This window comes from Hibiscus syriacus, unplaced genomic scaffold, assembly GCF_006381635.1.
Source record: "Hibiscus syriacus cultivar Baekdansim isolate YM2019G1 unplaced genomic scaffold, ASM638163v2 tig00014370_pilon, whole genome shotgun sequence".
Taxonomy (NCBI): domain Eukaryota; kingdom Viridiplantae; phylum Streptophyta; class Magnoliopsida; order Malvales; family Malvaceae; genus Hibiscus; species Hibiscus syriacus.
This window is the reverse complement of record NW_024062323.1, coordinates 249,971-277,775: the sequence shown is the minus strand read 5'-3', so window position 1 is coordinate 277,775 and position 27,805 is coordinate 249,971. Positions and strand designations below refer to the sequence as shown.

Genomic DNA, 27,805 nt, shown 5'->3' with positions numbered 1-27,805 from the left:
TATTTTATTTTAGTACCAATACTAAAAATTTAATGTTAATTTTATTTTTAAAAATAAAAGTTTAAGTATTAAAATGGATCAAAACTGATAGTTTAGATACTAAATATGTTAAGTTTTTAACAGTGGGATACTAAAATGAAACAAAAACTAAAAGTTAGGTATAATTTTTAAAAAAATTGAAGTTTAGGTAAAAAAAAGAATCAAAATTAATAGTTTAGGTGTTAAATGCATAGTTTACCCAAAAAGGAATTAGATTTTGGTGGATAATATATGTGTGTTTAAGAGTGTGATACTAAAATGAAAAAAAATAAACGTTAGGTATAATTTTAAAAATTTAAAAATTTAAATACTAAAATATATCAAAATTGATAGTTTAGATATTAAATGTCTAATTTACCCAAAAAGATAATTAGATTTTGGTGGATAATATATGTGTATATATAACAAAAACGCACCGGTGTGAAATATTGAAGAGACCAGAAAAGACCGCATGTGGTACGCGTTTTCTCTTTTAAACGTGCGTCGTTTTCAGTTTAACAAACGCGTTGCCTGATGTGGACACGAGAGCACATCCGTTGCGGCTTACTTTACTGGGTGAGTTTCACATTAGCCTGCACGATGAAAAAAAAGCAAACTATGTGCTCCGTTCAACCCTGTTTTTTATTGGTTTAACATTTTCATAGAAAAAGATATTTTTCTGTATTAATATTCCTGCCTATGGGTTTTCTGGAGTTGCTCAAATTACGATTGCTTCTAGCTTAAGAAACGTAGGCAATGAACTGATAAATATGTATACCGTATTTTCTTCCAACAACAACTTTGTCATGTTCCGTGCAAATTTTGGCTGGGTTCAGTCACTGGGCCCAACCATTATGAAATATTCTAAAACTCTTTAGGGATGTAAATGAGACGAGGTAGATCGAGAATTACACGAGATCGACTCGGTCAAAACTCGTTCAATACTCGAATCGAATGAACTCGACTCGAGCTCGAACTCGACTCGAGCTCGATCTCGACTCAAATTTTTAACAAGCTAAAACGAGTTACTTAATACTCGACTCGAAAAGCTCGCAAGCTACTTGAAACAAATATTATATTATAATTTTAATTTTTTTTTAAATTTAAAATTACATTATTAAAAATATATTATTGATAATTATAAATATTTAAAAATATATTTTTAAATATAAAATAAGATTTTTCTAGGTTCAAATTTGAGTTTGAGTTCAAGCTTCAATCGAGCTCTTGAATTTTTTTGAGTTCGAGCCTTTTTGAATTCGATTCAAATTTCAATATTTATTTCAATATTATAAAACGATCATCATGGAACTCGTTTTCCGTCAGATAAAACTTTAAAAAAAATCAAAGAAAAAATAATTGTATTGAAAAATAAATACAAAGTAAATTAATAATTGTAAAAAGTAAAATGTTTAAAAAAATAAAATAAAATTTATTTATTTTCTAAGTTCTCGACGATGCCCAATAGTCTTAAATGACCTCGGATGGTGGCACCTTTCCAAAACTTGGTAGACCGATATCACGAGGTCGTAATTGTTCCGCCTTACTACGGGGCACCATTCATAAGAACACATTTATTATTTATATTTTCAAATGTTTTGAAGTTTAAACAATTATTTTAAAAAATAATTTAAAAAATTAAGAATTTATAATGTTATGGTGTCAAAATTTAAGAATTTAGGATTTTAGAATGTTATAATGAAATAATTTGAGAATTATGAATAAAAAATTAATATAAAATGAAAATGAAAAATAAAAACTATATAATAAATCGAGTACCGTTTTGACGGTCTCCGGTTAACTAACATTTTATGACCCAAGCCCAACCTAGAATCCCCGAAAAAAGTAGCGAGTACACCTTACACCAGTATGACACACAATTGACCAATAAGAGTGCCACATGGTACCACCAAAGTGGCTAACCAACATTTTCTTTAACATGCTCAATTGAAAACATTCATTTAAAATTTGCTCATGATAAAATAAATAATATTATATAAATTAGTTTACAATCGGGAGCTCCCATAATAACATTCCAAAATATACAAACCAAAGTTTAAATTTAGTCATGACTCGATAATATAAAACATGGTTACAATTATATATGTCATCTAAGAAGAAACTTAGATGTATACTATGCTATGAAATATGGGTTTGGACCTACTATGCACAAAAGCTCTTCAACTGCTCCACCTATGAGTATGCGTAAGGAAACAAATTCCAAACGCTGAGCTAACTAGCTCAGTGTCACACTAACAACTAAATCATACTAAGAGTGCATCAATATGCTCAAGCTATCAGATCTCATGTATCAGTGAGTATACTCACTCTCTATTGTAGGGTAGACATCATTGTGTGGCTAAGGGTTACATCTCGAAGCTTACACACCCCTCTAGTCTACCAAGGATGTGGCCCAGAATCTCTACATCGTACACACACCCTCGACTAACCCACCCCTCACGGGTTTCGAACCTCACGCCCTAGTTAGTCAGTTTAAAGTGCCTCGCGCACAACCTAAGGATATCTAGACTGAATCTATACATCGACAATGTATCTTTGCTAAAGAAGCTCGGGTGTCATGATCTTTCCCGAGCATCAATCAAGGTAGTCTTATATCACCCTAATTGATCTCATTGCTAAGTGTAATTTAGCATTATTATAATTTTTCACTTGTAGTCTTTTGAAGGTAACTATAGAGTTCTTGGGAAACCATAATACCCTCTTAAAATTTTGAGAAAATAATTCCCGAAATTATACGTGGTACCGATATTGGTCACTCGGTATCAATACTAGTCCTTTAGTATCGATACCCCTTGGGTATTGAAACCCGTTAAGTATTTAATGACGAGATACTAAAATGAAACAAAATATAAACGTTAGGTATGATTTAAAAAAATAAAAGTTTAGATACTAAAATAAATCAAAATTAATAGTTTAGGTACTAATGTGCAATTTATCCAAAGATGAATTGGTGCATCTCTTTGAGAAGAAACTGACCTACGTTTTGAGATGGTCTGCCATCGGAGAGGTTCTTACCCTCCCTTTGTCTTGGGTAATAAAAGTAGGGTCGAATAGTTTGTCAGTCTTTCCATAAAGATGTCCGTTTTTGTCCTCTTAAATGCATCACTGAAATAGCCTATTGGTTAAGGCAGGCAACCCTAGAGTCACCTCCATTCATGGAGTGCCAGATTTCAAGGATGAAGATAAGCTAAACCATACAAGTTAATTTAGGCCTCGTATCTCTTTAATCTGTGGAAAAATTGACCCAATCATAAGCGAGCTAATTATTTAATCAATATTGCATCAGACTTTTTATTTGAAAATTACGACATATGTTACAGTTTTTTTAAACTCATGAGCATGACGAGTTATAATAAAATATATATTTTTATTGAATTTATAACTCATATGTCATAAAATATAATAAATCATAAAAATAATAAAAAAGTATATTATTATAATTTTAAATAAAAAATATCATAGTGATGAATTTATTATACACTGTACCATTTATCGTAGATTCCAAAATAATTTTGGGATGATATAATGGACTAATATTTTTACCTATGATCTAGTGGGCTGGAAAAAAAACCTTAAAATTTTTATAAACGGGACCCAACTCTATCGGGCTTCATCCACTAATATAGAATCAATAATAATACTTAACGAGATTCATATGACTGGCTTCCCTCTCTTCGTAGTTGGTAATGTGCCTGCCATTTGGTTTGCACGGAGAAGGTTCGAGGGCCGGGTATGGGATTAGGGTTATTGAAATAGGTATATAAAATACCTTTATGCATTTTCTCCACTGAATATAAAAAACAAAATGGATGAGTTGAATTTGAATTTTGAGAGTAATATTTTTGGGTAAACTGCGTATAATATGTCTAAACTTTCAGTTTTAATTTTTAGTACCTATATTTTCATTTTTTTTCTAAATCGTATTTTATTTTTATTTTATTTTAGTATCCGTCTTTAAAATAAACGGAACCTTTGCACGTGACATTTTTCATGGGTAAATTACATCATTCATTCCTTAACTAACTCCTCCTATTTTGGTCATTCAAATTTAAAAATTTTGAAAGTTTATGTACTAAAACGGACCAAAATTAATAGTTTATATATTAAATGCGTAATTTAACTTAATTTTTATCATTTTCTTCAAAAATAGGCAAAAGGGTACCAGAGGCCCATGTACTTGTAAAAAAAAAAAACCAATGTGGTCCTCAACATTTTTTGCATTCAATATGACACTCGAGCTTATAAGAAGAATCCAATGTGGCCATTTAACCAACGGTTTCAATCGTTGACTATTACGATACTAACATGACACATCACAGTGATGATATGGCGATCCATAGTATTGACGTGTAATCCACAATGGTTGGTGACGTGACTGATAGCGTGACAGGTGGGCTAAAATTCAAGGGTCAAATTGTTTTTTTAAAAGTTAAAGGGCTTGTTTGATTTTTTAAATAAAAATATATTAAATTTAAAATATATAAAAAAATATAAATATAAATACCAAAAATAACAATTAAATTACTAATCTATATATATATATATATATATATTATATATATATATTATTTGTTTTAAAATAAAAATAAAAAAAAACTTATATCAATTTTGCCTCTAAATTCTAATGTGAATTTTATTTATTTTTATTTATTGAGATTATTTCTTGATTTTTTTTTTGAAAAAAAACAAATATTAGGGTGACAAAAAACCTCGAATAATGCGGAGATCATATCTACCTTGATTTTTATAGAGTATCTAATAAAATTGACAGTAAATCGATATTCCTACTTTTTCTTAAGATCAAGTTTAGGTGAAATTTACTTCTCTATATCATGTTATATCCACTAATCTATGTAAATAAAAGTCAAATTAAATTTGAAGTAAAAAAGTAATAATATATTTTTTAATTTTTTGAATAATTTAATTTTTATTTTTGGTATTATTAGTTTTAAGTTTTTGAATATTTTTATATTTTGAATTGAAAATATTTTTATTTTTTTAAAATATCAAATAATCCCTTAAACTTAAAAAAACCAATCTTGCCCTTGAACTTAAAAAATCAATTTAGTTCACCTGTCACATCATCAATTATGTCACCATCCACTGTGAATTACTATGTCAGCACTATGGATCGTTACATCAACATTATAAAGTGTCACGTATTATAACGATCAACGATGAAAACTGTTCGTCAAAGGGACATATTAGATCTTTTTATAAGTTCTAGAGCCACATTGAGTGCAAAAAAATGTTGAGGGCTACATTGATTTTTTTGGACAAGTATAGGGACCTCATGTACCCTTTTGCCAAAATATATTAAATATTTTCCATTTTAGATTATAAAACATACTAAAATGATTGGGCTTTCACTTTAGTAATAATGATTATTGGTATTATTAATTTGGACTTATTAATAACAATCCAAAAGTAAAGGACTAAATTAAGTTAATGTAAAATAGGAATTTAATCAAATACTTTTACTTAATATAGTGAATATGCTAAATCGGAAATACACCATTTTAAAAATCAATCAATATTACACGAATCAAGTTACTTTAGTTTTAAGTGATTAAAGAGATGATTATTACCTCTAGAGATATCGAGTTTGCTCATTAATGATGACAAAAGCTTTTAAGCATTTATTGTCAAATGTTTAAAAATATTTAGAGTATATACTATTATTTATAATCACCTTAGATTAATAAAAAAATCAATGGGATATTATTACATTGGTTTTGAGTAGCTTTGTATATATTGTGAGTTATGCCTTGAAAGTTTGGGTCCTCCATACGTATTTATTTTTTTATTGACCCTTTTTCTATATGTAATGGGATAAGGATAAGGTAGGGTAGTAGGCTGCTCCCAATGCTAAGTTGAAAGTAACTTCCGTGAAAGACCTTCAGCAATTATGAATTTCCCACCGTAAGACTCGATCTCACGACTACAAGATTAAGAGCTTTGCACTCTACCAATTGAGTTGGATATGCAATTCTCTATATGTATTTATCATTTGATATAAAGAGGCTCAGTCGTTTTAAATTATTTCAAATAAAGCCCCTCAATTCCATGTACCTAGGCCCTATCATAGCCAGCCTATGTTTTGATTCCCACCCATCGACTCTCGTCTACCATAAGTACCCTCTTCATAGTCAAAGAAAGACATAGTAATTAAGCCCTTTGATTGGCATGCCAAAAGTGAGCAAACATCCTTGGGTTCTGCACTCTCATTTTTATAATATTATTACATTTGCAAAATATTAAAAGTGGTTTATTTACGTCAATGTAAAATTAAAATCATTTTGTATATTTTCTTAAATTTTTATAGGATTATATTTAACAATTTAATTGCATGTTTTATGTTTTTGTCTCTTGTTACCATATGTAATGGGATAAGAGGGAGTAAGATAGTAGGTTCCCCCAACACTAGGTTGAGAGCAAACTTTCGTAGGAGTTTTTGGCGAGTATGATTATATTAGAAAATAAAGTTAAATATTTTAAGCATAAATTAAAAAAATTGTAAGTGTAACACTTTCAGGTATATGACATAAGTATCTATGTATAGCGTGGGTTGCTTAAAGTGAACGGTCTATTAATATTGTACCTTATAAGTTTTAGATAATATATCTCATCAAATTTACTGGGAAAAAAATACAAATATAAATAGCCATAAGAGTTAAATTTGGATGAACAAGAATGGAGACCATTAGAATATTATTTTATTAAATCAATCGATTGTTAAAAGTTATAAAACGATCTTTCGATTACAAGTTTGTTTTGTTGAGTTATTAGACTATTAAGAGTTACGAAATAGTCATTCCATATGTTTCAAACTCATTATTTTCTATTAAAAATTGACGATTGTTTGAGTCGAGCGTTAATTTGCAGGCTGATATATCATAAAATTATTTTAATGATGTCTTAATACCACTATTACTTTTAATGGGTCAACGACATAATGTTTCAAGCACTAGTTCTACGACATAATATAATCGAAGAGTCTATTTGCAAAACACAACTTAAAAATTGACGATTGTTTGAGTCGAGCGTTAATTTGCAGGCTGATATATCATAAAATATTATTTTAATGATGTCTATTAATACCACTATTACTTTAATGGGTCAACGACATAATGTTTCAAGCACTAGTTCTACGACATAATATCGAAAGTCTATTTGCAAAACACAACTCAAATAATTTTGGAACCATATTTTATCATATCCCAATCAAGAGGTCAACGTCCAGTTTAAACGACAGTTAGTTTTTAAAAAAATATGAATTTAGAACATATGAATAATATAATGATCATTTTTGTAACTTTTAATAATCGATAAACTCAATGAATCAACGATATATTGTTAAGGGATTATTTTTGAAATGTTTAAGAAATTGTAGCAGAATGTCCTGCGGGAACTTCTGCTGTGCGGCGCCTAAAAAATGCTAAAAACGGAGTGACCTGTTAATAGTGACCAATTAAAATTTAGACCGGTTATGTTACATTATTTAATCGGAAATATTAAGTACAATAATATTAGGTAGCGCTTATATTGACCTATTTTCTAACTAAACAAATATATTTAAATCGGTATCATTGCAATTTACCTCATTATAATATAGGTTTTGATGTTTTTGGATTGATACAATTTTTGATCCATACACTTCGTTATATTTAAACCTATTTGTAATTAAACCAGTATTTTTTACCAGTTACATTATAAATTTACCTGTTTCTGGGATTTTGTTATTTGAAAAACTGATAACATGATGAGTTTCCCAATGTTATTCTTTTGTTACTGCAAAGTTTTTGTTCTTTCTTATTTGGTTTTGCTTAAAATATTTAACTTTTGTATTAAAAAATGAAAATTATGAAATAAAAATGACCACACAAGTACACTTTTTTACTACGATTTTATCATTTCGAGCCGATTTTATCATTTTTATCTGTTATATTGTTATGGATCGATATATTTTATAAAGTATCGACACTTTATTGACGCTATAACTTCTTTTCTTTTAAATTCCAAAAGTGTCGATACTTATAATAAAATATCGACACTTTCAACATATTTGGTAGCTCTTTACCGATTTTGTCATTTCGAGACCGATTTTTTCATATTTTTACTGTTATATTGTTATGGATCGATACATTCTTATAAAGTATCGACACTTTATTAGCGCTATAATTTATTCTCTTTTAAATTCCAAAAGTGTCGATATTTATAATAAAGTATCGACACTATCAACATATACGGTAGTGTTTTACCTGTTTTGTCATTTTTTACATGTTATATTGTTATGGATCGATACATTTTTATAAAGTATCGACACTTTCAATATATCCGGTAGCGCTTTACCTGTTTTTTCATTTATATACCGGTTTTGTCATTTTTTACATGTTATATTGTTATAGATCGATACATTTTTATAAATTATCGACACTTTCAATATATCCGTAGCGCTTAACTGTTTTGTCATTTATTGACGGTTTTGTTTTTTTCTGTTATATTGTTTGTCATTTTTTACTTGTTATATTGTTATGGATCGATATATTTTTATAAAGTATTGATACTTTCAATATATCCGGTAGCGCTTTACATGTTTTGTCATTTATAGACCGGTTTTGTCATTTTTTTACATGTTATATTATATGGATCAATATATTTTTATAAAGTATCGACACAAACCGACAAGCTAAGTTTGTCGGTTGCCAAATTTTTTAATATTTCTTCATGATTTCCACCTATTATATTATTATTACTCGATATTTCCGATAGCGCTAAACTGAATTTATCAAATATCTTTTAATGTATCTAATAACACCGTATATTAATCGTATATTAATCCGACTTACTAAAAAAATCCCATATCCTGTCTGAATGGGAGATGGCAACACAAGTCGGATCATGACACGCTGGTACGAAAACGACACACCACGTGGCTAGCTTTATGAGGTTGCAGTTCTGACGTGTACTGTGTGGACCATCCCCATTTACACATGGTTTGGTCAGATTTCTCCCCCGCCCAATGGGGCCCTCCCAAAGAGTGTGCCCTGACACTGTCTAACTCACCTTTCTTCTCCATTTATTTATTTCTGCTCTTGCAATTATCTCTTTCTAATGTGATGGAGTTTTAAACTTCAATACAAGATTAGCAATGGTTGAGCGTTTTAGTTCAAAGGGAAAACTTTTTATCGAATATTACTAATATGAGTATGGAAATTAAGCTATAACGATGGAGCAAAGTTTGATCATTGTAGAGATTATATAAAAACGAGGGAAAAAAGAATAATAATGAAAATTCTTCAGTCGGAAACGAACTACCTACCAACAATGAATTCATTTATATTATGTATACATATATAGCCGTGTCTGGTTAGTCTTATTATTCTCTGTTTTGTTATTATTTTATTTTTTTCCCTTTATTCGACTCTTACCGGGGGGATCTTCTCCGTTCTCCGCTAATGGGGTAGACTTTGCCTGCTTCAGAGATTTTTTTTGCTGTTTTTTTAGCTCTAGTGTATCTTCTTCAGTGCTTTATTAGTATTGAATTGTTTTATTTTCTTCGAACTCGAAGAGATCACCGCATTATTACTTTCTTCTGCAGGCTGAACTAGAGACCGATGAAGTTTATGCTCAGATCACTTTGCAGCCTGAAGCAGATGTAAGTGAATGCTATCCCTCACAATTTCACTCATAACGCTTGTATAGAAACAAGGAAAACACTTGTTTCGAACTTTCGATGCTTGACGACTTATAATATAATTGCAGCAAAGTGAGCCGATGAGTCCTGATCCATTCCCAATCGAGGCTCCGAAGAGGGCAGTTCATTCCTTCTGTAAGATTTTAACAGCATCGGACACTAGCACTCATGGAGGGTTTTCCGTCCTCCGAAAGCATGCTACCGAGTGCCTGCTCCATTGGTAATAAGTCAGTTTATGACGTTAATTGTCCTTGTTAGACTGTTGCATTGTGGTGTTTGATTAGAATTCCGTTTCTATTTATTTTGTTCAGGATATGAGTCAAGCTACTCCAACTCAGGAGTTGATTGCCAAGGATCTTCACGGGTACGAGTGGCGGTTCAAGCATATATTTAGGGGTAATGTTTTCGTGCCATTTCGGATTTGCTTTCAGAACACATTCCAAGCTCTCCTGTTCATTTCTTGGTCTTTCCTCGATGTTTAATTACGAACGAACAGGGAAACCGCGGGGACATTTACTTACAACTGGGTGGAGCACCTTTATCACTTCTAAGAGATTGGTTGCGGGAGATGCATTCGTGTTCCTCAGGTACTCGGTATCTTGGAACTTTATCTTATGTTGTGCGTGAGTTTGTGTGTGCATTATCTTTGGTTGTAACCGCACCGGCATGTTTTGTTAGAGGTGATAATGGAGAAGTAAGAGTTGGGGTTCGGCGGCTTGCTCATCAACAAAGCACAATGCCTTCGTCGGTCATATCCAGCCAGAGCATGCATTTAGGAGGCTCGCTACTGCTGCTCATGCAGTTACAACTCAGACTTTCTTTGTTGTGTTCTACAAGCCACGGATCTAATTTTATCTCTTGGTGCAATATGGTTAACATCATTTGTTTGTACTTGTAGTTATGTTTATCTCGGGATCGAGTTTCTTTCGTCTGCTCATGTTCAGGACAAGCCAATTCATAATAGGAGTAAACAAGTACCTGGAGGCTATTAACAATGGATTCTCCATTGGCATGCGTCTCAAGATGAGATTCGAGGGTGAAGACTGTTAGAAGAATGAGTATGTTTAGAAGAATATTAGGCAGTTAGGAAGCTGTTAAGCTGGTTGTTAAGAGAGGTTATTCTGTTAAGCTACCTGTGCAGTATATAAACACAGCAGCCCTTGTATTGTAATCAGAGTATCAATAAATGTTTTACTTCAATAAACGTTTTACTGCTTTCTCTTCAACTACTTCCTAATATGGTATCATTCGCCAAACGGTCCTGACTTCATTTGTTCTTTCGCTGCATGGAAGAGGAGGAGAAAATGTCATCGGCGTCTTCGGCAGCGGCAACGGCTGCTAAACCGGCGTCGTTTACTGCATCAGGAAACATGAGATTGCAACGAATTATGGCGGTTTCTATGATCTTCTCATCACATTTGCATCATGTCCACTCTTCCAGAGAGATAGAGATACTTATTAAGCAGATCGCCGTGCCGGTTTCTTCGGCAGTCCATGCCTTGGTCTAAATGGCCCAAGGGGTAAGGCTAGCACCAGTTTCATCGCGAGTTCCATCCAAGGTATTAAGCATTGTTTGATAAGTGGAAAGGGCTTCCTCCGTGATCATATCACCCACCAGAACGACAAAGTAATCATCGGGAATCTCCTTTGCCCTTTCCCGGAGCTCGTTGACTTGGTCATAAAAACCATTGGAATTAGGATCCGGGAGAAAGTAGGCGGGCTGCCAACATTTCTCGACTGGTTTCAAGTGAGTCAGGATGTTGTTCTCGGCCCATCCTTCCAGAGATTTGAAGATCTCAACCTTACGAGGCGGCATGGAGTGGGTGATCTGAGCAGGCACCTCCCGTGGAGGCGCGAAAGGCTTTTTCAGATTCCCAACATCTTTGGAGCCATAAGGAATGGTGGAGATCATGGAAAACTTGGGAGATCTGAGAGTGGATTTGGGAGGAAGAGCATGGCAAGGGAGTTTCTGAGAAATCGAGGCAATGAGACTGAGATTCAGAGCCATTTTCGCGCTCGCCAGATGGGTAGTGTCGCTTCTGCGCTTAAAAATTCCCCCATATTCCGAACGCTGGGTCTAATAGGCGGGAAATGGATTGAGGCTTATGATCACCACACTCTTCAGGTTAATAATTCTGCCAATGGGAACTTATAACAGAGATTCCGTTTATGGGTACACTGGAGACCATGATGTTATTTCTGCATAGTAGTATAATTTTTTTGTGTAAGTAAACAGAAGTTTAATTTTGCATTCATTTTGTTGCTTTTATTGCTTATATCTCAAAAGTGTTATGGGACTTGAAAGCTTCTCAGCTAAAAGTCCATAAAAAAATTTTCAAGGAATCTGGTAAAAGAGGGTGAAGAACAAAGAAATGAAGGTGAATCAGAAGTACGAAAGGAAGCATAAGCACTTTCGATTCAAAGTGAACGGAAGGAAGCATCGGCACTTTCGGTTCAAGAAGAATGAAAGGAAGCATCGAAAGCATCGACACTTTCGATTCAAAGTGAACGGAAGGAAGCATCAGCACTTTCGACTCAATTGTTCATCTTTTTGTCAAGAAGGTTGAGAAAGTAGGGAGAATGTTAGAAGAATGAGTATGTTTAGAAGAATATTAGGCAGTTAGGAAGCTGTTAAGCTGGTTGTTAAGAGAGGTTATTCTGTTAAGCTACCTGTGCAGTATATAAACACAGCAGCCCTTGTATTGTAATCAGAGTATCAATAAATGTTTTACTTCAATAAACGTTTTACTGCTTTCTCTTCAACTACTTCCTAATAAAGACTCCCCTGAGAGAAGGTATTAAAAATGGATTCTCCTTTGGCATGTGTTTCTGTTGTTTCTGACCCTTTTTCGAAATCAAGTTCACCGGGACCATAGTCGGCATTGGAGACATTTCCCCACATTGGTCAGAATCTAAATGGCGGTCCTTAATGGTTGAATATAGCTTTCAATCCGTGATTTTGAAATGCTAACTTGACTCTTTTTCTTGTTTTTTTTATAGTAGTTCTGTCCAACTATTTCTCCTTTGAGGTTCAATGGGATGAACCTGCAATAATACAAAGGCCAGGGAGAGTTTCTCCTTGGGAAATAGAGCCATTTGCGATTTCTACTTCCATTGGTGTTGTACAACCGGCTTCGAAGAACAAAAGACCACGACCGGTTTATATTCTGGCTTCTGGTGCGGGAAAATGATCCTTTCAAGCATTTTTATTAGATTCATGAGTGCTGACTTTATTAACTTTAGGATTCAATTATTGAAGTTGCGGAAATGACTTCAAATTCAGATGGATCAGCCTTCTGGTGTCACGGGTCAACCGTGTCTCACGAACTCACCCAAGTCGGAACTGGAAGCACAGCTGAAGTCCAAAGCCGTGACAGCCAAGTTATCTGGCCAATGAGACAGAAAGAAGTTAATAACAGTCTTATCAATAGTAGCAGAGTTTATAACTCAATGACTCAACTTGAAAATGCCTGGCCACCTTCGCCTCTTCTAAATGTCTATCTAAACATTTTTCGCAATCCAGTGGATTCATCTTCGGTTCAATCCCGACCATGCAAAGGCCTGAAGTATGACCTAGTTGAAAAAGGGGGAAAACTCGGAAATGTCCTCAGGTTGCAGGTTGTTCAGGTTCAATTTGAGAGATGGCCGTAATGCAGTGAGAGTGTGACCGATATAGCTTCATCCCCAATTGATCAAAATACAGAAACTTCAAATTTATCCAAGGAGAAAAAGCAAGTTGCAACATCAGAGACGTCAACCAAGGAGATACAGGCTAAGCAGGGAACTGCAACGTCGGTGAGAACACGTGCCAAGGTAAATTCTCCGCATTTATTTAGGTTATTTAGGTTCATTTCTTATGAAAAACAAGATTTGTGGATTCCATAGGTACAAATGCAAGGCATTGCAGTCGGTCGTGCCGTCGACTTAGCTTCATTGAAAGGATACAACGATCTCATAAACGAGCTGGAGAAAATGTTCGATATCGAGGGAGAGCTTTCTCCCCGTAGTAAATGGTCCGTTTTTTTACGATGACTAGGGTGACATGATGCTTGCGGGCAATGATTCCTGGCTGTAAGTAAACCACTTTTTGTGGCCTTCTCATGGCTGGCTTTTAGATAAAATGCTTACCCTTATTTTGTTATTTAAATTGCAGGGAATTCTGTAAGATGGTGAGAAAGATCTTCATATATTCGATCGAGGAGGTGAAGAAAATCAGTACAAAATGCAAATTTCCAGCCTCATCTTTGGAGGGAGAAGGGACTATTGTAAGGTTGGATTCAGAAACATGAAAAAGCTTGAAATCCCATCATATTATATTTGGTATTGTTTATGGTAAGACAATAGGGGAAGACTTTCCATGTTTAGAAACGGAAGCATGTTGCAGACACTCGCATTGTTGGGTGATGGTGTGGCTTCGGCTTAAATGTGTTTGCATTTAATCAATCACTTAGTTTATTGTTGGTTGGTTCGATCACTCGGTTGTTGTTTTTACTAATTAGGGATGGCAAAAAAACCCGAACCCGACGGAAAAAATCGAAAACCGATGCTAAACGGGGACGGAGAAAAATCGTTTATGTTAAACGGGGACGGGTTTAGTAATTCCTGCCCCGATTACCCGGCCCGATACTCGGCTCGATAAATATTAAAAATAATTATTATATATATATATATATATTATTAATAAATTTAATTTAAATTAAAAAATATATAATATTTATATATTTAATTTAAATATATATCATGCCCGATATCCGTTTAAATAACTGTTTATACTAAACGGAGATACCCGTTTTCTCGTGGTTTTCTCCGATTACCCGATGGGGATCCTCGTTTAAATTCTCGCGATTTTTTAAGCGGAGACGAGTATATATTTTTTAAACAAGGAAGGATACGGGAGACCAATACCCAGTCCGTTGTCATCTCTATTTACCATGGGTCCAACCCCGTCGATTTCGGCACCATTTGGAACCAACCGGCTCACTGGTGCTCTCTGCCCAGAGGACCCCAACGTGCTGTCCAAAAGTTAGCCGTGCCCAAAATGCTGTGTTGCTGCAGCTGCTGGTCCCTATTGCACGGTCTTATCCACACTATATGTCCTCGATTAAATGCCGAAAGTGTCCGGTCCTTCGATGGGTCGGGTACCGCTTTCGTGGTTTTAACGAGTGCTGGACCGATCTAATAAGGATAAAGTACACGTCACTGACAAATAATCATTTTAGTTAAACACATTTTTAAAAATAATTGAATAATTATTAGAAAATGGTTACTAAATTTTATACAACTAATATTATAAAGATGTCCAAGGAAGGGTTGTTTAGCACAACCAAATTGAGGATGGGGAAATTAGGCATTACAAGTTGGTAGAAAATCCACTTGATAATGACGGTTAAGACTTTGTCAATTTAAACAGTCCTCTTTTATTTTTTAATATCACCTAATAAAGTACTATATTGTTAATTGTATATATTTTGGTGGGTCATACTTATAATCGTAAGTCTTTATTTCAAATATTTTGTATGGGTTTATTTGTTAGATTTTTTTTCTTGAAAAATATAATTTTAATTTTTTCTGTCTTTCATTTTCATGAGGTCCAATAACATGGGCCCTAGCATTTTTTATTGGGCAATTTTTCGGCACTACAATTTTTCAAAGTATCATCTCATATTTATTAAGATTTTTTTTTTGTGAAATTGTATTTGTTTTATGATTTATTAAGATCAATTTTTAAATTTTTATCATTATATTTAACACTTTTATCATTGAAATCCGAATTTATTTATTTTTGTAAAAATATAACACGTTAGTTCGTTTCATCTCGTATTCCATGTGATTTGAGAATCATTCCCCCTGGTCACATCCAGAGACCGATGGTAGAACTAAAAACTTTGATAATGGTACGGGCATGGGTCAGGTTGGGTCAGATTTTTGGTTTATTCGATCATACTCGAAATTATATATCATCCACTAGACTCATAAAATATATACTTAACTTGAATCCGACCCGTCTTTTTAGGATAAAATTTGAACCCGACCCGACTCGAAATAATATATAGAGAAAATAACCTCAGTGACCGAAAATACCTTATAATATACGATTTTAACCAACTTTTTTTAGATTTGCCAAAATGACCAACAAAATCGTAACGCAATCTTAAATTCGCAACGCAAACTCTAATTTTTCAACCCCGTTTCCAAATTCGCAACGCGAATATCCAGATTCGCAACGCGATTGTAAGATTCGCAACGCGATTTCGAAAAATGTGTTGCGATAGTTAAAATGTGTTGCGAGAGTTTGAAAAACGTGTTGTTGCGATAGTGAAAAAGTGTTGCGATAGTGAAAAATCCAAAATAAGTTTACATTTTAACTATTCCAAATTCACGTGGAGTTTGAAACAATAAAGAATGTGTTGCGATAGTGTAAAAGATTCCCAAGCCATTTGTAAGATCTTAATTTGAAACAATAAATAATGTGTTGCGATAGTGTAAAAGATTCTTAAGTGTTTGCAATGCTCAATCCCACATAGTATTAGAAACACTATTGGGAATGAGTATTTAAGGCTTGATTTCTCACTTCCTTGTTGAGTGAAAGAGAATAAGGGGGACTCTCGCGCACCACCGATGTCGCCGTCTCGTCCCGTCTCGGGTAGGGTCGGGTCGTGGTCGTGGTAATACGTGTCTTCAACACATCCGCGCGGATATTATCTTTTTTGAGAAAATTCTTAAGAAACAAATACAATACCACCAGTCGTTGCGATTTTTCAAAATCGCAACGTGAACTTGGACTATCGCAACGAATTTGGACTAACGTAAATTTCATTTTGGCAAATCAAAAAAAAGTTGGTCAAAATCGTATATTATAAGGCATTTTCGGTCACTGAAGTTATTTTCTCTAATATATATGTTAAAAATATTACTTTTATTCAATAAAAATGGAGATTTAATTGAGAAAAATAATATGTATATGAGTATTATTACAGTTGTCACTCAATATATAAGGTAAAATTATAATTTTTTTCGGGTCAGATCAATTGAACTCCACCCGAACCTAAAATATTTTTAAAAAAATCTGACCTAATCGGATCGAGTCGGATTAAAACTCATCAGATTTGAATCCCATGCCATCTCTGTCGGTGACTGCTGGCAGTGTGGTCAGTGGAAGACAATAACGATGATGGGTCTCAAATGATCAGCTCATTTACACTTGCCCAAGGAAATGGAATTGCATTATAGAGAAGTGCTTCACTCAACTACTCCCATTTATGACCATCCAAATCATCAAGATTTCTTCCATGGCTCAGCTGCATTGTTTTTTACCAGTGATTTCTAGGGAAAATAAAAGGTAGTAATCCAATGAACGTTAAAATATCTTATAGTCTCATGTGATCGAACCCAAGATCTTTAGTAATAACAATCATCCCTTTAATTATTAAAATCGATTGGTTCATGTTCTTCTATAAGTCACTTTCAATAAATTATTTTGATAATTAATGATATGTGTATCAATGGTGCTTGGTGACTTGTCGGTACTTTAAAAGCTTGGACAAGAAGAGCAAAGTGAAAAGCTTCAACATGAAGAAGGAAATGGGCAAAGAGCCAAAGAACATAATATATTCAGCATGTGCTCGTAATTAAGTAGGAAAAGGACGGAGAGTGATTGTCGTGTTTTTTATACGCTTTAATCATTCTCGGTTCCAGTTCACTAATCGATGATTATTTGCTTATTAAAACAGATTATTATTGAGAAAAAAATTTAATTAGTGAAACATAATGAGAACGTTTGGCAAACAGCTTTTTGAAGAACTTTTAATTTATGTGAACATAAATAGGTTATTGATAATCAAACCTTTTAATTTTAGTGTTTAGTAAACACCTTTTTAAAATAACTTATTCTATAAAATAAACTGAAAATGAAAATACTAGAAAATCTAGCGGTTTGAAAGAACTGGTTGTAAAACAAGATGGTAAATGACATATTTAAGTTAATATAATGAAATAGCATTCATCCTAATATATTTAAGCTAGAATTTTATTTTATTATTTTATTTTATTTTTTAGTTGTAGATTATCAAATATATATAAGAAAATATAGTAAAACATGAAAGTAAAAAAAATATAGTGTTGATATTTTATACAAAGTTAATGGTATGTACCAATCTCAAAAGGTTAATATTTGTAAATATTAAATTTAAAAAATATATTCAAAATTTTTAAAAATATTCACTAATTTTTTTAAGGAATTTTTAATTCCTTGTCAAAAGTATTTTATCCGAATAATTTTACCCTCAATAAAGACTAAAGTATTATAAAACATATATGTACTTAATAACTAAATGTATCACACTCTTATTTGTCATTTTACACATACCAACTATCAACTAAATTATACCGAACATTTTTATATAAACAATTAATCAAATTAGTTTCTCAAATAAACTAATCAAATCATTTGATCAAACCAACTACTGAAATTAACTATAAGTTATCAACTATCAGTTGTTTACCGAACACTCCCAATACAAAAATTTGATTGAAACTTGCTTTCTGGACCTGCTTTTCCCTTCATCCATGCATCTACATAATCATCCTTGCCTGGCCACGTTTTGTATACCTTTTGTTTCTGGGATTTGCATAAGTCAAAACGTCCGATGAAGGATTCTGTAATGAGCACGGCTTTTAGCCTTTACAGATAGTGAAAATTAAGGAAAATGAGAGCCATTTGATGGCTTCTCAAAGGGGAAAAAAAAGGCCTAAAGTCAAAGGAGATACCCAACATTTTTTAGGTTCTAATTAAAAATAGGACAAAGTACACAAATGGTCCCCTGACTATAGGATATTACTTTATTAAGTCTATTGACTATTAAAAGTTATCAAATGGTCAACCGGTTATTCATTATATTCCAAACTCGTCATTTTCCGTTAAAATTGACGATTGTCTAACCTAAACGTTAACATGAGGACTGAGATATGATAATCGTTTGAGATTTTGATATCAAATTTTATCATATCATAGTTAGTAGAGTAACTTTTAACTCAGAATACCCTCAATTTTTAACGAAAAAGGATAAAATTGAAACATAATGAATAACCGGATGATCATTTTATAACTTTTAATAGTCGAGTGACTCAACAAAGTAACACTCTATAGTCAGAGGATCGTTTTGTAACTTTTAATAATCAAGTGACTTAATAAAATAGTAGCTTATAGTTGAGGGACCATTTTTGTACTTTACCCTTAAAAATAACATAATACACATTTATTACTTACTTTTCTAATTGCATGTCCAGCTCAGTTGGTAGAGCGCAAGACTCTTAATCTAGTAGTCGTGAGATCAAATCTTACGGTGGACAATTGATAATTCTGACTACCGGAGGTCTCCCACGGAAGTTGCTCTCAACCTAACGTTGGGAACAACCTACTATCCTACCTCCTCTTACCCAATTACATATGGGAATAAGGTCAGCTAATTTTACATTTATTACTTACTTTTCCCTTACGATTCAACCACTCTCCTTATAAGCTTTGTCTCTTATAGACAAATCATTTATTAGTTAACCTGTCTTCTCCCCCTTTTTGACTTTGCCATTACATAAGCTGGCTTACACAGTCCTCTGCTTTTAATGCCGTTCCTCCATTTTTTTCTACCAAACCCTTAATTAAAGTAACATTGGTGGATGAATATTGTATATGTTTTTTTACGATTCATTCTTTTTGATTTGGATCAAAAATCGTTAATTATGATAGTCAAAAATCTTAAGTACGACTAGTGTATTTGAATAACTTCCGGTGAGAGGTTGAATCCTCTCTTTTTTGTTGTTGTTGCAAGTGATAAAAAATTATCTTCTTTTATCTCTAAAATAATAACCTAAAACATAGGGTAAATGTTGATGAAGATGAATGACTTTTTTTTTGAAGTCTCATGATTCGATAATGAAGTTGTATATACTCGATTTTTTAGCACGTGACAGGAAAGGAGCCGGCGGTGATGATTAATGTAGAAAAGGTTTAATTATAAAATAAGCCTCCAAATTATAACTTTTTCTCAAATAGGTGTTTAATTTTTTTCCCGAATCATCTAGGTGCTTAACGTTACAAATGTTATCGCTTTAGGTACCTTGAACGTAACGGTCGTTGAAAAATCCTGTTAAATGACACGTGTCACATTTATATATATAGTTTTAAAATTTTATTTAAAAACATAAAATTAACATTAAAAAACTTTAAAATTTTAAAATCTAAAAAATAACATCAAAGTCTAAAAAATTTCTTATTCTAGTCCACTTTATTCCGATCATTGGCCATCTCCGATAACCCATCTGTCAACGAATGACCACCCATATGTCGTCGACCACCCACTGACCGGTCAAAACCCTGGCTATCATCTTAAAACTCAAAATTCTCAAATCCTTACACTTCAATCCATGATCCCTAAAATCTCAAATAACCGATCTCTTTAATCTCTTTGGTCGATTGTGGTAATAGGATGTTTAGCCTAATGTGGCAGCGACTGTTTAGACATCCGTTTAAACTTTGGCCATTGTAGGGGAGGGGGACGCAGGTTGGGGAATTTTTCTTTAATTTTTTAATATTATTTATTTATTTATTTTTAAAATAAAAGTTTCAAAATTTTATAAATGTGACACTTGTTACTTAAAGAGATTATTTAATGATTGTTACGATCAAAACACCTAAAGTGATAATATTTGTACCATTAAGTACTTGAATGATTCAAAAAGAAATTTAGACACCTATTTTGATATTGTTTAGACAACTATTTTATAATTAAATCTAAAAAAGTTATAACCTTTAATGGCTGAAACGGCCGAGGCTTGATATTTGATCCGCTAAACTTGTTGTTTAAGGGGCTTTTATTGCATTATGGCTATGTTCTCCGACCAAGACATTTATAGGGTTTTTAAGGTCGTGGGAGTATAAGTTCCACAAGCGTTCGATCGCTTTCGTCTCTTTTCTTTTCATGAATAATATTATGCATTGAACCTATGTTTTCTTTGCAATAACCCACGATGGTGACCATAAATCTGGCCAATGTACATCGTGCATTAATGATTGGTAATTAATTTCCCGTTAAGCATACATGTACATCACGAGTAATGCACAAATCATATTGTTTGAGTGTGATTTTTGTGGATGGATTAAGTGGTAACCAACTTGATATCGGATAAGTAAGGTCTCGAGTTCGAGTCTTTGTATATGTAGAAAATCTCTATTGGAAGACCCACCATAAAAACTAAGTGGACGACCCAAGACAAAACCTAGAAACCAGGTGAACATTCTACAAACACTTTATTGCAGATGTAACATAAATCAATAGAATTATTATATATATATTTTTTCTTTCTAAAAGAAATTATTTAATAAATAATTATAAGTGGAATAATCTATATATTTATTATATATGAGACAAACTCAAACAAAACTTTTATAATAATATACGCAAATTACTTGGGCATATGAATTAAAACCTTGTGGTATCCACTTCACCTTTTATTTTATATTCAAAGTTGGAAAGATTAGGTACCTTTAGTGAAAGATATTCTAAAGGGGTACGCCATCTACGTATGTTTTCCTACTTTAGTGCTTTTATGATTGGGGGTAACCATGAATATATTTGGTGCTTTGTAAATGAATAATTTTTTTAACAATCGTAATTGAATTTCATTAATAAAAATTAAAGAATCAAAATTACAATGCATCTAAAGAAAAAATTAGAGATAATGGTCACCAAAAACTCATACATAAAATAAAAATATTAAACTCAAATATATGAAGAGAATGAAACCTTCCAAACATCAGAACATTCCAGTAACTTTCATAAAATTCATTGTCTCTATCGAACGAGAAGTTTTACGATGTGATAAAGGAGCGGTGAGCGAACCAAACAATTTAGCAGACTGCGTCGCTACACAATTCTAATTATATCGGCAAACGACCATTTACAAAAGAGGGGATTTGACAATATGTGCCTACCGACCAGCTAATCAGAAAAAAATGTCGTGAGGATCTTTGTGGAAACACCAACACGACTGCAGAAATATGTGAAAAACTTACCGAAAAATATAAGGTACGTGCCAAAAGAACAGAGAAAAAGCGTGTCACAAGGATAAAAATTATTATTTAAAATTGAACAAAGTCAAGAAAAATAAATAAAAACATAATATGAAAAAGAACAAGAAAATTAATAATCACCGGCGGTCTGCAACCAGTATCAAAATTTAGTGTAATCGCCGGCTAAACAAAAAAATAAAGGAAGAAAAAAAGATGGCATAAAAATATTGAGAGAAAAAATTACGTTAAAGAAGACGGCTTGTAAATGAATAATTTTATATATTTCAAATGAATATTTGATAATAATAATAATTTAAGTAGAAAATAATCAGATTTGATTCATACTCATAAATTAATCTTAAAAATTCAGAACAAACCAATTTAATTCAGCTGGTAAATGAACATTTTTGTTCTTGGTCACGAATTCGAACACTAACAACTACAGTAGAGTAATTCAACGTTCGTTAATAGCTAATAGGGTGATTCAACGTTGATTAATAACAACCATAGAACTCAATCCTTTAATGTATTTAGTTAGAATTCCATATTAATTTGTAAAGCTTATATTTCAAGTCTTTTTTTTTAACTTAAGGTTCAAGTTGAGAGCTTTACATTATAAGAACGGCTTTTCTTTCCTCTAACCTTCCCGTACGTTAAAAACAATTAGTAACCATTTTCTTAAAGCAGCCAAACCATGGGATTCGAGTCATCAAGGCTACCATTGTTTTCATCTCCACATGCACACATGGAGGTGTCACCGGAAAGACCAGGGACGTTAACCCCACCGTTACGCGCCTCCGCATCGGTCCCGTTCGGGTGGGAGGAGGAACCGGGAAAACCCAAGCCTTGTACCACGGTCACCCCATTCTCCGACGACTTTGCTGGGAAGTGCCTGGAGCTTCCCCCCAGGTTGCTGCTATTGCAGGAAGCCAACAAGAACAACAAACTTAACTCGCCCACCGCCGTATTGGACGTTCCTTACGTGGGTAGGGGTAGGCTTCTGTCTTCTTCTTTTAGGATGGTGAAAAGTGAGCGTTACGGCGGTTCGTTTCGTGCCGGTAGCTTTAGCCCTGAGAACGCGGATGATGATGATGACGGTGGTGCGATGGTTCTTAGCAAGAGAAGGAACAACGGGTTTCTTGGTTCTCGGAGGAGAAGCGATGTTGGGGGTAAGAATTATGTGTTCCCTTCTCATGGAGAAAAAGGAGAAGAATACAGTGACTTTAGTATCACCAGGATGAGAAAGAAGGGCAGCTTCAATAATCTCCCTCCGTCCAAATCCCATTTCTGGGTATGTATCTCTCTGTTTTAGTCTTTTCTTTTCTTGATACAGTTTACAAATGGTATCAACTAAAGGTATTTAGTTTGTTGAGACTTCACCGTCAAAATTTATAAAATGATTTTCTAATTATAAGATGTTATTTTATTTAGTCCATCGATTATTAAAAATTACAAAATTATCATTTGGTTATTTATTATATTCTAAATTTGTCATTTTCCTTAAAAAAATGACGACAATCTGAGCTGAATGTTAATATACTATCTGAGATAATTTTAAAATCTTATTCGATAATCTCAAACGATTATCATAACCCATACAACAGATTAACATCCAACTCAAACTATCGTTAATTTTTGAACGAAAAATGATGAGTTTGGAATATAATGAACAGTTAGGTAACCGTTTTGTGACTTTTAATAGTCAAGGGACTCAACAAAGCAACATCTTATAGTTGAGGATCATTTATAATTTTTAATAGTTGGGAGACTCAATAAAATAATATCTTATAATTGAGGAACCATTTGTGTACTTTACCTTTTTTTTAAGTAATGCAATATCATAATAGAGGAACCTAAGGAGAGGCGGACGGTTGGAGCAATCGTCCTTAAAATTTTGTTTTCTTTTGATAATTTATTATCTCTACCTAAAATTTTATATGTTTGCACGCTAATATAAAATCATGTGTCAATCCCTAAATATCACAAAAGGCTTGGTTTTAGATTAACCCAGGTCTAAAACCTGAGTACTTGGAAATGCAGCAACATTAAATATTTGATAGGAAAAGACACTACATATTAGTCTATATGCTCAGACACTATGATTCATACACAGAGAAAAATTCAGACCATCACTTTGGTATTATAATTTTGGATCTACTAACAACATTATAGTAGTACTAGGACCAAATTGTGTCAAATTAAAGAGAATATATCATTGATTTAACATAGCGGAGGGTCTAATACCATAATTAGACAACTTAGTTACTTCGATATTTTGCATACAGAATAACTCATCCTTTCCTTCATAGAGAAATTAAGTGTGCACCAAAAGAAAATTTTCTGAAATTGTAGGCGCCTGCCTCAATCTGTTTATTTCACATTTAAGTCCCTGCCTTTTGATTTGTTCTAAATATTCATCCTGGAAAGTTGTTTGAATTGTTGCGTGGAACACGACAGGCAAGCATCTATGAAGGCTTAAAGCAAGTGGTTCCATGGAGCAAGAGGGAAAAGAAGGATAGGTATACTGGGGCTGACTTCTGAAATTTCCAATCCATTTAAAGCCGATTTGATATACTTTTACTGTGAATGAAAATGACCAATCAAATGTAATTTAGAGCCAAGTATTGCTGCAATTATGAATTGTGCATGTAAAAACATTTCAATATGAGAAAGATTCAAGACTGTTGTCTTGTATGTATTAGTAGCAATAAATGTCGAGACAGGCCAATCATATCATGGACAGTGGGAGGTTTGTAAGTTTGTAATCCCGTTTTCTCGATTCGAATCTGAAATGTTACTAAAAAAATATCAATTTTTTTATCACTCGAATAACACACAGGCCATCAATGGAACAAGGACCAAAGTACTCGAATTCGGAAGCGGAGTGTTCAATATATCTTCCAAGACACTAACACGGTCACCGCCGAAACCACCCGATCCATCGTCACCGCTGCAGTTTCTACATCGTCGGATACGGTACCCGGAACTGTAATCCGAGTAGTGCAAACTTTAACTTGATCGATCCACCTTATACGGACGCCATCGGAGTCCCGGTAGAAGGATGGGCCGTAATTAGATTTGTTGCAGACAATCCAGGTATGGTACTCGACTTTGAAATCTTTGTAAGGACTATGAGCAGTACTACATTCATGCTAATTACATATTAATTTGATTGTTGCGCCATGTTTAGGGGTCTGGTTAATGTGTTAATTTTAGAGACGACGCCTATTTCTGGACGAAATTACATCAATCTAACGAAATTACACCAATTGTTTAATTTTTTGAAAAGGGTTGCATCCATCCTTCACTCCATTGTCATAAACAAAAGTGAATAAAAGGGAAATGGTAAGCAATCCATCTAACGGTCAAAATCAACAGGATAGCTAACCATATGGATTCATTTACTATTGATTGTTTATGAATTGACCCATCAAATTTACTTTGGACATAAAAGGGTAAATTACAAATTTCATCACTAAACTTTACTCTCTCTCCTATTTTATTCACTAAACTTTAATAAATTTCAATTACCTCACTGAACATAATAAATTGGGTTTTTCTTGTCACTGAACTTTATTCTCTCTCATATTTGGTCACTCCGCCATTAAATAGTTAACGGCATTAAAAAACGATGCCGTTTTATAAAAACAAAATTTCAACCAAAACGAAGTTGTTTTGCATCTATATAACAACTCATTTTAACGCCGTTAACTATTTATCGGGAGAGTGACCAAAAACACCCAATGTATTAAGTTCAGCAAGGAAATTGAAAAGATTTAAAGTATAATGATAAAATAGAAGAGAGAGAATAAAAATTAGTTACCAAATTTATAATTTACCCTATAAGAAAACCATGTGCAAGCGTCATCCTCCCTAGCCCAAATTTAACTCTGATGCGCAGAGTTCATTTATTTTATGTTTTTCAATGGAATAAGGGATGGTGATCAAAGCACGAAATCTTTGAAACCTTATAGGCCTAAACTGCTATACCAACCTACATCGTTCCTTTTTTTTTTCCCCTCCCTGATTTAAAGCTTTACCTTAGTAAATTTGGATCGATTCGCATTGTACATCTAATTATGAAGGGTGAATTTTCCATCAAGAATTTTCTGCATATACAAAAACTTGAACTCAAGATATTACTTAAACGATATCAAACTACTTATCACTTGAACTAACTCATATTAATTACATCGTTCTTTTTTTCTCCTCTGAATTTTCTCATTTATTACTTGAGTTTAGTTGAGATATCACAAGAATTAACAATAATACTCGCGAATCATTTTTCAGATGAAACTTCTGACAAGATTCGAACTTGATGTTTATCAAAGCATTAGTAATAAGGGTAAAATACACGAATGGTCATCCGAAGGATATTATTTTATTAAGAACCCCAACTATTAAAAATTACAAAAATGATCCATTAACTATAGGGTTTTGTTTTGTTGAATCCCTTAACTATAAAAAGTTACAAAATGATCACTCAAACTAATCATATGTAGTTACAAAATGATCATCCCAACTAATCATATGTTTTAAACTCATCATTTTTCATTAGAAAATTCATGACAGTCTGAGCTGAACGTTAACATGTTTATTGAGATATGATAGTCGTTTGAGATTTTGGGATTAGGTTTTATCATGTCACATTCAAGAGGTTAACGTCCAGCTCAGTCTGCCGTCAAATTTCAACAGAAAATGACTAGTTTGAAACACATAAATAGTCAAGTGATCATTTTGTAACTTTTAATTGTCGGGGAACTCAACAAAGCAATACACTATAATCAATTAGTCATTTTGTAATTTCTAATAGTTGTTATAGAATAAAACCCCATTAATGAACGTTCAGATAACTTAAAAGCGATTAACCCCAGCTCTTAGCTTGATTGCAATAATATAAGCAGCAGCATATCGGAGGGAATGAGATTGATCAATAATGAGGAATACCATTGACTTATAATGTTAAATATTTTTTTATAGAAATAATTAATTTTATTTAAAATAAGAAATATATCAAATTATAATAAAAATTTACAATCACAATCGTAAATTAAACATATAATTAGTAAAAATTTCCTATAATTATTGAAACAAAATTATCAATTTAAGATCACATGAGGACCATACAAGTAAAGATTAAATTTAACCAAGAAACTTGAACAAAATAGATATAAACAGATCTGATCGCATACGCAAACGAACTAGAAAAGGGATCAAGCTATTGAAAGAATACGAACAAACAGTAAATCAGACTCGAGTGATGTGAAAAGCTATCAACGAACGCAAATCATGTATACAAATATAATCCGAGAGTCTAAAGCAAGGAAGATCATCAAGATATCAGATAAGCGTCATCTTTATCAGTCGTGGCGATATCAAATCAACCCTTAGAAAAAAATAAATAAAAAATGATCTAAGAACCAATATTTTATCGTTGACTGTTACGATGTTAACGTGACAATTTATTGTACTGACGTGGCAGACTACGGTAGTTGATACGTGGCGGATAACATGGCAAATGAACTAAATTGACAACTCAAACATGATAGATGTACTGGTACATCAGCATCGTGGACCGTCACGTCAGTATCGTAACAATCAACGATGAAAAATGTTGGTCAAAATGTCATATTAAGTTCATTTTCTGAGTTTAAGGGTAACATCGAGAGAATAAATAATACGAGGAATATATTATTTTTTTTAAAAATACAAGGACTTTTTACTTTTTTCCCTAAACATTTTGAGGTTTTATATTCAATTCTTATGGAATTAGTTATTCGAAATTGATTTATTATTAAAATCGTTGATATAATTATATGACGTTATTAAAAGGAAAAGATAAAAAATTTAATCGAGTAACAAATCATTCTTCAAATGAATAGTCATAGATTTTTTTTTGGATTATTGTGGCATGTTCATGATCATTATGTTTATTAACATTGAGTTATTTGTGCTTCGATAAAAAAAATCGTTATTATTAGGTATGTTCCTCTCTCTCTCCTCCC

At 33.0% G+C, this 27,805-nt stretch overlaps 1 protein-coding gene and 1 pseudogene across 1 annotated transcript; both read left to right on the top strand.

Moving 5' to 3' along the window:
* The first annotated feature begins 9,268 nt into the window (after nucleotides 1-9,268).
* On the top strand, nucleotides 9,269-14,070 carry LOC120207126 (annotated as a pseudogene).
* Nucleotides 14,071-22,425: 8,355 nt separating this feature from the next.
* LOC120207182 (uncharacterized protein At4g00950-like) lies at nucleotides 22,426-24,569 on the top strand. The gene is made up of 2 exons (XM_039206697.1): nucleotides 22,426-23,091; nucleotides 24,258-24,569. Exons 1-2 carry the CDS (start codon nucleotides 22,495-22,497, stop codon nucleotides 24,339-24,341), a joined length of 681 nt encoding a protein of 226 aa, XP_039062628.1. The 5' UTR covers nucleotides 22,426-22,494; the 3' UTR covers nucleotides 24,342-24,569.
* The last annotated feature ends 3,236 nt before the right edge of the window (nucleotides 24,570-27,805 follow it).

Excerpts from the sequence above, each read along its gene's own strand:
- LOC120207182 (XM_039206697.1), top strand. The coding sequence starts at position 22,495 with ATGGGATTCGAGTCATCAAGGCTACCATTGTTTTCATCTCCACATGCA. Across the intron at positions 23,092-24,257 it reads CGTCCAAATCCCATTTCTGG|GCAAGCATCTATGAAGGCTT; the intron begins GTATGTATCTCT and ends GGAACACGACAG.